Source organism: Pomacea canaliculata, linkage group LG9 (genome assembly GCF_003073045.1).
Source record: "Pomacea canaliculata isolate SZHN2017 linkage group LG9, ASM307304v1, whole genome shotgun sequence".
In the NCBI taxonomy this organism is placed as follows: domain Eukaryota; kingdom Metazoa; phylum Mollusca; class Gastropoda; order Architaenioglossa; family Ampullariidae; genus Pomacea; species Pomacea canaliculata.
The window spans coordinates 3,900,742-3,914,919 of NC_037598.1; the positions used below are offsets into that span (position 1 = coordinate 3,900,742).

Genomic DNA, 14,178 nt, shown 5'->3' on the forward strand with positions numbered 1-14,178 from the left:
CTAAGGTAAACTCATCCAACTGGATTAAAATTTGCCCAAATAACTTAAGACATTGATGAACGCCTCAACTGAACTTCTCAAGTCCCAAATGCTTGTCCCTAGGTTATATAAAATTTAATGAATACTTTTTGTTTTGTTATTATCTGCACTTTATTGACTGAAGATGGCGCATATTAGTTGGAATTCAAGGCTGCACCCTGTCTTGTCCAAAATGTGCTCACTCTCCTGGTCTTCTCTGTCATAGGTATTACATATGAAGTCCCAATGTTTTGCCAGGCAAGAAATATGATGTGTGCCATTGATTTGTTCTGCTTTTTAGCTTTAATTTTATATATAAAAATTAACATTAAGCACATTTTTTGTCTCGCTTTTCAGTTCCCTATCAGTGTAACTTCAAGGAAACTACCTGATTACTTTGACTATTTTGTTGATACCAATTTAAAAGGGTTTTGGAAACTGTGCCATACATATTTCAGGAAACTGAAAAACATGTTACTGGCCATGATTTTGTGATTTAATGACATAAATAGCAATACAGTTGCTCATATGTGTGCAACAATCTTGTAACAAAAAGTGAATATGGCAGATCTCCCTCTACACTTTTTGTTTATGGCTACTTGAAGTCACTCTCACAAATTACCATTTAGATAATTATATGTTGTAATACAACATACAACATTGTAAAGAAAAAGACTTGCATACCATACTTATGCCTGTACTGCTGAGAGCACTGCTCATAATTTTGGACAGACCCATATTGCCTGACAAGTATAATGAGTCATGAGTGAGCACAACCATTTAGTGTCAGTGACTTAACACTGAGTTGTGCACAAATTTCTAATATTGTTATTTACATAGCAGTGATTGTAATTTCATAATAAATGTCTTGTCTTTAGCTAACCAAAGAAATTTAAGGACATTTAAAAACGAATTGCCCATATATATATGCAGTCCATTTATTTTAAACTTCAAATACCACATTCATTTCTCAAGATGTTATATTTTCCTGAGCACAATCACAGCTACTCATACAGTCCAGCACATCTCTTAATCAGCTATCCTTGTCCTTCCTAGGAAGAGGTATGAGGTACAAGGCATTCTTTGCCTGCTTGATACGCCACCAACGACCTAGGCGGTGTTCTTGACCCACAGATACCAGAAGGAAATCTCCTTCGGGGGAAAATTGCAAGCTGTTGACAAAACCCACCTGAAAAGACCAAGGCATAACAATTCAATATGACAGCTTATAAGGTGATCATACAGACTAAAAAAAAATAGAGATTTGCATTTGCTGACTTCATTGATGTTGAACATCCTTGCAAATGCAAAAACATTGCTTGCAGAAGAATCTAATATTTAAAAGTAATTCATCTCAAAAATAGACAGCTTATGGTAAGTGCTTACAACCAGACTTTACAAACTTACCAAAGGTATCGAGAACAGGGGTGTGAGTGAACGGAAGTCTGCTGAACATTTCCACAGGCGTATATTGCCATCCTTTGAACCTGCTGACAGGAAGACATGAGACAATATGATCATGCAAAAACTCCACTTCCATACACTAACACAATCCTTCTCAACCATTCACATGTTTAACAAATATCTAATATATAAAAGAAATGTGCTGTAGTCCCATATTCAACAAAATGTGACTGGTGAGGAGAACACTCAAAAGCCTTTTGAAAACAAAAATGAATTAACAAGATCTCAAATCAGGTAAAATAAGCATCCACATAATATGTATGATTTCTCCTGCTTTGCCTCACCAGATGCTATCAAATCAGTGTACTGAAGGGAGGCAACAGCAGTGACCCAATTTTCCTCAACTGTTTGACCGCTTCCCTCTCCTGAAGAGTTATGTGCATTTTTGTAGGTGAAGAGGGGACGCTTTTTCATAACACTCCATAAGCAAATGCAGCTAGAGGGATAAATGAAATGGTTCCTATTAGTTAGATTAAGCATATTAACAGTAAATTCAGATTTTGTATTTTATGTATACAAGACCATACATATTCATATCATAAAAGAAGGATGTAAAGCAAATATGTTAAAGGACAACCTGAGCACTCAACGAAAAGCCTGGAAATAGAGCATAAAGTATCATAAAAGCATATTCCAGTGGTATTTCATGACCACTAAAGTTTTTCTCTTAATCACACTTGGATTTGTCGAGAAAACAGGAAGTTCTAACCCGATTATAAAGAAACAATGTTGCACTCATGTTTAATATCTTGTATATATATATATACTCTCTTTCAAAAAAATACATTGCTTACTTGTCTTCTCCACCAGTAACAAAATTTGTCTCATTGATGAGAGAAACACAGTCGATGGAATTCCTGAAACATTAATACAAGCTTAGTAAAGAAAACTTTAAACCTCAAGAAAAAAAAAAAATCATTCTCTTATCAATTTAAAACATTTCTAGCCCTAAAGGTGAAGCAGAGAGCTACTTACATGTGTCCATGAAAAACAAGCTGTGATTCTTCCAGTACCTTCCAGATACGGACGCTTCGATCTCTGCCTCCACAGGTCACAGCACGTTCTCGGGTTAAACTATCAATTGCTGTTATTTTATCCTCATGACCTAACCTAAAGATCACCCAACAAAAGTAACTGTCAACCACTTGCACACTACGTTTTACCAAACAAGAAAATACAAAAATATCTATATGACTTATACACATACACACACTTGCATTATACTTGTTTTGCAATTGTATTCTTCTCTTTGTTGAAGTGTGATGCGATAAAGGTTTTGTGCTTTAAGGAAACTTTCCGTTGCAAAATTTGCTCATTCTAATGGACAACAAAATGTTATTATCACAATAATTATTATAATTACTATTTTTTCTCTGTTGCAAAGTGATTATGGAGTACAAAAGCAGCTGCCAATACTTAATTTTGGAATATCTAGAAAGACCTAAAAACAGGAAGAGTAAGGAAATTTTGACTCACAGTGTCTCAACATAGGCCATTTCATCCAGGTTCCAAATCTTTACCATTCTGTCATGACCTGCACTGAATAGTTGGTGTGAATTCTTGCGGAATGCTAAACCCTGTAAAAATTTTTTTTAAATAAATCCATCAATCAAACAGGATACACAAGTATAAATAAGCCTATAGACCTACAGACACATTGACAACTGTTTTTGCCTTATAGTTAAATAACAGCTTCCATGCAATTTTAGGAATATGCAAATCATACGCAATTCAGAAATGATCTAAAACTTTAAAAATAATTGTAAAATGTAAACAAGATTTGTGCAGGCATAACATGCTTCTTCCTTTTGTACTTTGTGCAAGGTTTCAAAATTGATATCTTAAATCCAACAGTATTACTATTATACTCTAGAGAATATAACCTAATTGCACAAATTACAATCAGTCTCCACCAACCGATATTGCTTTCCTGTGACCTTCGAAAGTATTCAATAACTGACAGGAAGATGGGTCCCATATATGGATCAGGCTGTTTGCATCACCAGTGGCCTAAAGCAAAGACAGTGTGCAAGAAATTATAATACTTAACATTTATTTACTCCCTGTGAGACAAGGAAAAAGTTGGTTTCACGGTATGCAAACACACAAAGGTTTCTAAACAATTTTTCGTAATTGAAGAAACATATGCACACACATGCTCTTTCACAATATATGCACATGAAATTCTGAGAAAAAACAGATGTATTTTTCTTAATTGCATTTATATTCCTAAAAACTTTCAAAAGCAAAATATTGGCATCAACACCAGTCTTTTGCCTAGTACAGCTCAACATACCAAAAACTTTGAGTCGGATGTAATGGCCATAGCAAGAATACAAGACGTGTGCCCCACATGCTTATTCTCCGTTCCTTTCCGCCCTCCAGGAATAACATGAACTTTTTTGTATGTTTCTAAACACCCTGTATGGAAGAATATGACAGTTGTGAATGTAAGCATTTCAAAATAGGCAATAAAGTCATATAAAATCAGACAAATAAGGGGGAAAAAAACCCACATTGATTCTAATACTTGCATAGTATACAATGACAAAGCATAAACCATAATAGTTTTCACTCGTTTACAATACACAAAAAGTGAAAAAGGTGGACTAGATCAGAAAGGGCATTCACTGTTTACATGCATATGGTCTAATGCAAACTTTATTACAGATGTCAAAACAACAAAGAAAGTCTTTAAAGGCAAAGAAATGCAAATATTTTCTTTAACTGTGATTTCAGAAGTCACTGAGAGAACTGGGAACTAAATTCTCAAGCAGCAGACAAGTCACTCCAAGCAAAATGACCACACTTTAGCAATATTCATGAAACATAGATCAGATTTAAAACTTACCAACATATTTAGAAATCCTGGTTTGATCTAAATAAAGCCTGAAAATTGCATGGTAATCAACCTTGCATTTGCTTCTAATTAAGCAATTACAAAATTTTGATTTTGCTGCATAACATGTGCCAGCCTTCTGGATGCTTAGTGGTCCTAGGGTCAGTCAATGTGACTCACTGTGTCGACAGCATAAGATATAAAAAGAACGGCCCAACCCACCTCCACTCATCTAAACCCTTTTTGTATCACCCCACCAGCTCAGACAGGTACTGTTCCTCTTACACTTGATTATGGTGCCATCTTTGGATGCGCTGAAAGCTGATCTGCCATCTGGGGACACAACAGCACAGGTGAGAGACAACTGGTGACCACGCATTACCTTGATCCTTGAAAGGTCAGGTGGGAGAAACTAGAACAAGAAAATTTACAGGAAATTTTATGAAGTTTCTCTTAATAATCTGTTCCATAATTACACAGTAAATGGAACCATGTAAGTTATTACAACTGAATAATCCAACAGTAAAAAGAATATTTTAATTTAGGGGTATTTGACTCAAAGGTTAATGTTTTTCATCTTTCTTTATCGTCAACTTTTAATCTATCACTTTATTTCAGCCAGGAATACTTATGCATGGCAACAGTTTAGTTTAAAAATGATGCTCATGTACTCTGAATGTCCCCCACCACGACAAGCTGACAGTTCATAATGGAAAATGCAAGTTGTTTTTTTTTTTAAAAGGGGAGATAAATGCGGTGTTGCCAGGATCGATCCCCCATTCCTCTGCAGCTTTGCTCCGGCCCCTTCTTCTTCCCCACATTCCTGCTGACACCCAACTTCTCTGTCATTTGCTTTCATGGGTTACTCTCCAAAATTCTGCTATTTGTCCTGCTATATATATATTGCAATTCCCTCTGTATGTTATGCATATGACAATTTATTCTGAGTATGTTTCATCTGGAGACAGTGGTAGCATCTTACGACACAAAGAAAATTGACATGAAAATTATTGTAAAGTTTGTGGGGAAGAGCGTGTGCATATGGATATTCAAAATAAATACCTTATCCGACACAATTTTGTGAAGTCTGCCAGCTTGCTCCAACTGCAATATATATAAACAAACAGTGAAAGAATGTAGCTATAAAGATAAGTACATGGCTTTCTCTACAGCTAGTCTAACTAATAGTAAGAAGAAGAAATTAGCTTTATAGCATGGTACCCAATCCATTGGGGAAGTGGATAGCCGAGTGGTTAGAGCAAAGGCCTCTGTCAAAAGGGCATGTCAGCCACTAGAGCAAACTCCCCCTAGTCAACCCAACTGTTTGAATAAGCACATAAATGCCTAGAGGGCTGGGGAAGGTAAGGTAGCAAGGGAGAGGAGGTGGGTACTGCCCTCACTGGCACAGGTAAAACTGGCCCCAAAGACCTGAGGTGGTTCTTTACCTAACCCAGTCCAAAGGTTGCTGCTACTTACAAAAATGAAACACAAATCTTGTGGCTGATTAGTGCTGTAAATAGAATGACATGGTTTTTATTTTTAGGCTTTTCATAGCCCAAGATCAAAATAAGCCACAGCTCACATCTGCCCTATTAAAATGCAAGACAGATAAATGCTTGCTACATCTCAAAATCTTGAACCATCTTGGACTGAAAGGAATGATAATTCTTGTAGAACCATAATAAATCATATAAAGCAAATGGTTTTTATGTCTGTTTATTATCAACGGCTTGAGTAGATTTTTGTAATCAGTGGGCACTATCAAAAGTTATTATAATTGTCAGTAAAGTTATGTTAATGCCTTTCAGATCACCAAATGGTAGATGGCAGGAGGTTGTGATTTGCCATATGGCTCCTGAATGCTGTGTTGGTATGTGGGTCTGATTGGTGGTGTTTTCTATACTGGGTTTGTGTGTGCTTTGAGCATGGTTTCAGGGATACAGCATTATTTGAACAGCTGTTGTTGCAATATAGAAAGGACAACACTGATGTACATAAATTTGAATGTATTTGAAAACTTTTATTATATGGTTATTAGTAGTTGTGTGCATTAGCATTTTAATTCTGTGGAAACATTGCTTTGAAAACTGCTTGCCCTCTCATGCAAAAAAATAAATAAATAAAAAAAGAGAGAGAGAGATAGAAATTTACTATATGAAAAAAGGGTCTCCTATTCTCCTAGAACTGTTGCATAGTTTAAAAGCTGTCCTTTCAAATTGATTATGTTTCTCTTTGGTAATAGCTATGTACTTTTGAAAACCATATACAAACGGCCCCGAAGTCAATATGACATGGAAAATAAATGATGAGAATGAGTTCATGAATTACTCAATTGCCATTTTCAGATGGGTGTAAGCTTTTTTCTGATAACCAATGGCTAAACTTAGTCATCTCCCTTTTTTAACTTATGAACTAGAGATCATCATGAGAAAGAAACATATAGTTTAAATTGCTAAAGATTTCTCTGATGACCTTGAATGCTGCATATAATACCCCAAGATTAAGTAAATAATTTGTTACCGGAATTAACAAATAATGATAAAGCAAATATACTACTTCTAAATATTACTTTATTTGTGGCAGCAAGAAATGATTGGAAAAAGTCTTTTAAAAAATATCTCCTGCATTCATTATAACTAGAGCACCAAGTTCCTTAATGCAGGACTACCTGACTAGCGCAAGAGATACCTACAGCATCATGCTGAAGCCGTTCTGAGACAACCTCGTGCAATTCTACGTCAGCATCCCCTCTCTCTGCCTCTGAAATAATGCAGTCAATGCAAACTGAAACAATTCTGTACTATCACCTCAATAAAGAATATAGAATGTCCCAATAACAAACCCACAATAATTCAACATAAAAATCAAACTCATGAAAGTGCAAAATTATGCAAAAGAGATTCTAAAAAAATAGTTCACTGCACTAAGTGTAAAAGTAGTAATTTGCTTAACTTTGTGTCTCTGAGTGCCATAAATTAAAATTTCTCCCACAGCATGTTACAACACTTGAAATCTTTTAAAAACAAAAATTATACAACATTCAAAAATAATGAGTAAATGTCTTATTACTCTATCTCACTGACTCATACTGAATATGTTACCTTCATTTTTTAGTGCTGCTAGGTACTGCTTTGTGAGACGTATCTTTTTATCTGTGGCTGTTTCCCGTTCCTTCTCATCTTCTGAATCATCAAAATCTGGTTTTCCACGTCTCTCAATCACCTCCCTAATCACATATATAATAAGGAAAATAACATTGTTGATTCTTAAGAAAAAAGGAAACTATGCAAGCAGCTTTCTGCAGAATGAGACAGTAAATAGCAGAAAAGCTTCAGAAATATGCTTAAATATGGACTACCTAGCTTAAAATTTTTTGCGAAATTTAATACCAAATTTTAAGTACGGCACAGATAACTTGTTCCTTTCCCTCCCCCCGCATACAAGCTTAAACTATTTAAAAATTTGGCTTATCTAACAACCTAACTAAGAATAGTAGAAAGTGAGGCTAAGGACATCGGAACCACATGGGCCCAACTGAAGGTGGCTGCCCAAAACTGGGTTCGCTGGCGAGGTGTTGTTAAGGCCCTATGCTCCTCTAATGAGCAATAAGGAATAAGCTAGCAACCTAGCTACATCAGTAGAAACAATTACAGACCTATAGATTTTTTAACTTATTCAAGCCTAAAATTAAAGTCATCTGAAATAGATACATAACAGTTTTACGTACACAGACAACAGCTCAAAGACTGAAAGCTGATAATGTCTTGCTTTAAAACACTAACTCCTACTTATCACCTTTCTTCTTCAGACTCGCTCTCAATCTCTTCATCCAGATGGCTTCGCTTTCTCTTGAAGTTGCTAATTTTATCATTGGATTTGTCTTTTGGTCGTTTTCCAAATTTCTGTTTTCAGAGCAACATAAACAAAAGTAATGTTTATAATGCTCTATGAGACACATAGTAAAAACATTTTTTTAAAACATGAAGGAAAGCAATCGTTATTTTATTCACATGTTGTCATGACTGACGAAAAATAATATGTTTCGTTTCCTCAAAAAATTCATTACTTAAGAGAAGCAAGTCTCATCCTTTCTATTGTAATACCTGAAAAATTTCTATGATAATCATATTACTATGTTGTACTGACTGATCAAATTAGCGCACTCTGGTAAGCAGACTCACGACCATTGACAATGTAAGAAACAGTAAGCGAACATATGAGCATATAACGACACTGGCGTAAATGATGTCATTACTTTACTTTTTATTTTGACAGAAATGGTAGCTCACAACATCACCAGGAATAGTTACTGCAATTACATTAGTAGTCGCAGCTGCACGGCTACTATAAGACCGCTAAAATAACATTTTAGTACAAATTTTAAATACTATAATTTAACATTATTTCACTCTCTCGAGAAAAAGAAATTATTTCGAGAGTAAATTATACCTTTGTATCGTTTCTGTCAGATCCTCGACCTTTATTTCTGATAAAGAAAGGCATGGTTACAATTCCTCATCAAACGTTCACAAGCCCATGTGGATCTGAGGGACTTCCTATCATTAGAATGTTTCTTCGCCTAGAGAGCTCTCGCAGAGAGCTAGAGTTACTTCCCTTGTGCCACATCGGCCGGAAGCGTTGCTTGCAGACGACAAAAGAAAAAAATTCAACACGAAAGTGAGATCGTTGTTTTGTTTGTTTGCTTTTTTGTTTCAAAAGATCTATTATTATCTACAATATTTCTACGTTTAATTCTTAATCTTGGCTGAGAAGTGTACATTAAACGGATTAATAAAATTTCTATACTTGTAACGCGCTTCCTTTTTTCTCTCTTTTTTCAAGATAAAATAATGTAAAAATTGTCCTCTTCAGTTTGATATTTTAAGAAAATCACCAAAGATCGATCGATCAGGCTCGAGCCTGAAGGAAAATAAAATTCACTGAAAAATTCATAACATTATGCACCCCTGTTTTATATGTATAAACAAGAGTCAGAATGACGTGAACCTTAAGTTAAAATAATATTGAATTCAATGCAAGCCTAGGTTTATTGTTTAGATTTTAAGTTTAAAAAATAAGAGGTAAGCCTAATACTATAATCCTTCCAATACTTTTGTTGATGAGGGGTTCACATTTTTTTAGGAAGTGGGAGGATTAGTGTTTTACGCCGAGCCAACAACCAAGGCTATATATCATGGTAAGGCAGCAAGCCCTGTAAACCGATGCCACATGCAGAGAAAGAATAGCGTGCCCGAGACGAGAGCTGAACCCAGGATATCCAAACTTCACTGTATTAGTGATGGGCGCTAACCGTTGCGCCACCAGACTGCCTTCACTTTTTTAGGTGGAGAGAAGGGGCGAAGTATTGTCTTTACCTAGCCCGGCAGAGAGTAAATCAAATATAAATACAATACAAAATACCTGTTTAATTTTTTTCAGGAAAATATTTTGTCATACGAGAACATCCCTCTAGATAAAATAATAATACAAGCAGTTTGAAAAATGAATACATTCAATTCATTTACGTTGGCAATTACAGTCTCGTGTTATCGTTGGCAGACAAAACATTTTCCGAAAAAGATAAATAAAGATAGTATGATTTTGTTTTTGTATTGTGTTTGTAATATATGCATAGAGGTGTTTCAATTAGTGGGACGCTTACGAACATATTGACGCACACTCAAACGCACAGCTGCACACAACCGCGCACGTTAACACAGACACACACTCAAGCAAACACGCGAGTCATGCGCACATACATATACACATATATACACACAAATATGGAGAAGTGTTTATCTGTGTTCTGAAATTTTATGATCTAGCTGACTCTCTGACTGTCCTTCAAGAGTGTTAGCGAGCTCAAAGATGAACACAAGCGAAAGTTTATTTAATTTTTTTAATGAATTAACAAAAAAATTGAATCTACAAGAAGTCATTCTCTACACGGTAACAAAAGTAAAAATAGTCACATTAACCCCAGCAGGAACATCCCTTAGTCCCCAATCTGTTTCTCGGAATTGTTCGCCCTGAGGTTAACTTTACCGCAACCAATCATCATCTCACTTCGTCACCTATCTGCGCCCTCGAATCTTTGTTTCCGTAGTCTTTAGCAGATATTAATCATAAATGGGTAGTCAGTATTTAACATCTCTCTGTTTTGGTTTTATTCTTTCTTTTTTTTTTTTTCAATCCTTACTTGCTGTTATATGAGCAATCAGAACCAAGAACCTTTGTGACGATTAAGGAAAAGGAAATGATAATAGTTTTTACGCTTGTAATGTCCTCAGCACGGGATTGGTGCGGAGTAGCAAAGAATGCGGAGCCTGTTGTACTACATTGGTCCACCTGTAGCGACAGTGTCTCATAAAGTTGGTCGACGCGGGGAAGATGTGCGCAATGACAGAAAAAAGATACTGTCAGAGAATGTTATCCTGCGGTCAACCTCTTTTTTTAACTTTTTTTTTTTTTTTTTTTGAGAATGTGGAGTAATTATGAGGGGATTGTTCAGACAAGCTTTATTAGCTACAGGAAATCTGTTTAAAAATTCATCCTTAGAATATTCACATTTTAGTGTGTGTTTCTGTTCAAGCTCTCTCACACACATACACACACGTCTGCCAGTCTTAATAACGATCATAACACTCAGTGTTATAATTAACACTGGACCAAAATTCATAAGTAAAAAAATGAGCATAAATCAGTTGGGATAATCAAGTAGAAACACCTGTAACAAAACTGAGTGAATGTTTTTATCCCTGAATTAAGCTACATTGTTCCTGGCTTTATCTCGACTTGAGGAAAGAGATACCAAAGGTGAGGCAGGCAGACTACCCTCAGAATAAAAGTCTGTTCCCGGTTGCCCTCGCTCCCACCTCCACCTCCGTTCGCTTCCTACCCTCCTTCTACCTTTCCCATTGTCGCTGGTTAGATAGACATGGACTCTGGTCACCTGAAATATGGCACCTTAACATAACATGTCTTGGCTCCCGCACACGATGGCACAAAAAGCTTGAGTTGTAAAGTCAACGGACGAGCAAGTGTAATATTTTTCCCTAACATCATTCATCACTTAAAAAAAAAGAAAGAAAGAAAGTAAAACCCGGACCATCCCTGCGACCCTCTCAGTGTTTGCGCTCTAGGCGATTATCTAGTTCACCTAATGGTAGAGCCTGGGCGGTTATCTACAAAACATCAGTGAGGTTGCTTCGTTTTCGACTTTTTTTTTTTTTCAATCTAAGAGATAACCTGCCGGACATAAAAAATATTACTTCACTTTTTTAGCTTGAAGGTTTTTGTTATGCTTGACTATCGGTGAGCTATTTTCTTCCTGTTATAGCAATCATCCAATAAAAAATAAAATTAGAAAAAGGACTTGTTTGACCGACTTGTAGGTTCGACAAGCTATAAGTAAATATTAATGATAACATCACTACCCTTGCTGAAGATTTTATTCCAAAAAGAAAGCGAGCTCCTAAATAATTTACGCATTTAAGATGTTCCTTGCGGACTGCACATAGCTAAGTAATCATAAGAATACTTGCAAAGATAATAACTACGGCTGTCTGGTTTTAATCATCCATGGACAAATTCTTGTTCTAATAACAACAGACCTCAGGCTAAAAACCGCAGGAATCACTCCAAAGCATATAAACGACGTACCCACATTTTTTTGCATTTACATTGCATCAATCATCATCAGTTTTTTTTCCTTACTTTTTATGGTAATTCATTAGTTCATTTATCTATTTATATATTTTTTTAGGATGGATGCTTATTCTGATATTTTAGATGCAGATCGAAAGATCCACATCGTTTGGAGCACCCTACCAAGGTACATATGGTATTCCGCGACAACCACCAGTGCATGCTGCCTTCACGAAAACAACAAAACCAGAAATCTCTCGATACTACTATCTTCTCTTCCTTTGTATATTCAATAAGCTTACCTTGTAAAATGTTCTTTTTTTTTTAATTAACACACTCATCTCACCATTTGTTACTTATACATCTATATTGTCTTGAATGAGAGTTTCGGTCTCAGCTAGCGTTTCTTTCGCTTTCTCTAGATTAAGGTTTGTCATCTTCTCATTGCTGTTCGCGCATGCTTACAGCAAGTCGTTAGAAAACATCACAGGAAAGTAATATTGTTATTATAGTATATTATTGAAGCAGCCGGGTGGCACACCAAACTAGCTTTGCATCTTTTAACTCTGGGGAGGATTTCATGGTGTCCCACGAGGGTTGCGACAGCGCTCGGTCACTAAACTCGTTGGCCTTTTGTTCTTTTATAGAAAATTCAGAGCAGTTTTCTTATCCGTTTGGTCTCGACTGCTTAGATTCGCAATTCAGTAACAGTGAAAAGACAGCAAAATCGTACAGAAGGATGTGAATTATGAAGGACATATGCAGCCTGTACTAAGGGCAAATCTTTGTTGTTTCTGCGTCAGATCCTGTCCTGACCATTGCTGCTGTTGATGATGCAATATTGATGGAATATCTGATGCTGCTGCCATTTTTAGAAAGTATGACACACAAGTAATTAAAGGTTGTTTGTCTCTTCAAGCAGTACTCCGCTCATGTACATTTCTACTTTGCCATGCCCGTTGGTGCTGACCTCGTATCAGGACTTGTCGGTTCTGATCTCAATCCCGCATGCACTTGCCCTGTCCCTCCGACTGTTTGTGAGGTCCTGAAACTTTGATGTTGCTGCATGCCTTCAGGTCAACGTCGTCTACAAAGCGCAGGTTACACAGGGGATTCCCACCAATGGAAACGGAGATGAGGAGATTGTGAAGTGTCTTTTCCATGAGGTATTCCAGGAAGATGTTGAACAGCGTCGGCGACAGGGTTCCTATTGCCAAACACTATCTGCTGTCTCCTAGTCTCCTATCTGATTGTTGAGTAGAACTGCACTCCGTAAACTTTTATATAACGTTTCGATGGTTTCAACGACATCCTCTTTGATGTTGAAGTTCTGTTTCTCAAGGTACAACCTGTCATAATCTCGTGCTCAAACAGACTAGATATAAGTTCCAACTTCATACGCCATTATTCCGTTTAAACTCATTCTGATTACGGAGACTCAAAAGAGTTCCCCATTGTTATTTTGTGTCACTACCTCCCATCGTGGATAGACCACCACCATAAAATTAGTGCGAGAGCTTGTTGAATAATAAGCCACATAATGCACATCTGCTACAATACATATGATACTTTTCGTACTTTTCTTCGTTCCTTCTGGAGTTTTTGTTTTCCTTTCTCTCTGTCTGGTTGATTAGCCGTGGGTTTACTGCATTTTAAATACTCCCTGATTAGCTGTCTTCGTTTCTGGTCTAGATGTTGGGCATCCAGCAGTTTTGTCTACTCTATAAACCTCGAAATAAATAAAAATGTCGTTTGTCTGTCTCACTTTTTCTCTTTCATTTCTTTCTTCTCTTGTTTTCTTTTGTCTTTCTGGGTTTCATTGCTTCATTTCTTTGTTTTTTTTTTTTTTTTTTTTTTTTTTGGTCTGTCTCTCTTTCTATCTCGTCCCCACCCCTATGGTTCCCGGGTGTTTAGTTTCCGGTAAATCAGTAAGTTTTAGTTCACGCGACCTGCATCAGAGACTCAGCAGGAAAATCCGGGTTCGTCACCGTCCCATTCGATCAGCAGACAGCGGGTTTGCACATTATTTGTGAAGATTACTAAAGTACCTTTTTATTCATTGTGTCTAATTTCTAGGGGCTAGAAAGTCTTTTACTATGGGTCATGTTTTGATAACACTGTTCGAGAAAAATATGATATCTTACTACATTTCAACTCCTACCCCTACCTGCCTCGTCAAACTTAACATCCACTGATTCTAAAATACTGAT

At 36.5% G+C, this 14,178-nt stretch overlaps 1 protein-coding gene across 2 annotated transcripts; it reads right to left on the bottom strand.

Moving 5' to 3' along the window:
• Nucleotides 1–490: 490 nt before the first annotated feature.
• Nucleotides 491–8,921, bottom strand: LOC112572628 (U3 small nucleolar RNA-interacting protein 2-like). Of its 2 annotated transcripts, none has more exons than XM_025252389.1 (14): nucleotides 8,771–8,921; nucleotides 8,117–8,223; nucleotides 7,423–7,547; nucleotides 7,014–7,081; nucleotides 5,384–5,425; nucleotides 4,607–4,733; nucleotides 3,779–3,903; nucleotides 3,400–3,492; nucleotides 2,959–3,059; nucleotides 2,458–2,592; nucleotides 2,277–2,339; nucleotides 1,767–1,918; nucleotides 1,426–1,505; nucleotides 491–1,207 (listed from the first exon to the last, which is right to left on the bottom strand). In XM_025252389.1, exons 1-14 carry the CDS (start codon nucleotides 8,822–8,824, stop codon nucleotides 1,052–1,054), a joined length of 1,428 nt encoding a protein of 475 aa, XP_025108174.1. In that variant the 5' UTR covers nucleotides 8,825–8,921; the 3' UTR covers nucleotides 491–1,051. The 2 variants fall into 2 exon arrangements, with proteins under 2 accessions (XP_025108174.1, XP_025108173.1); XM_025252388.1 differs by having other exon boundaries at nucleotides 1,426–1,508.
• Nucleotides 8,922–14,178: the final 5,257 nt, after the last annotated feature.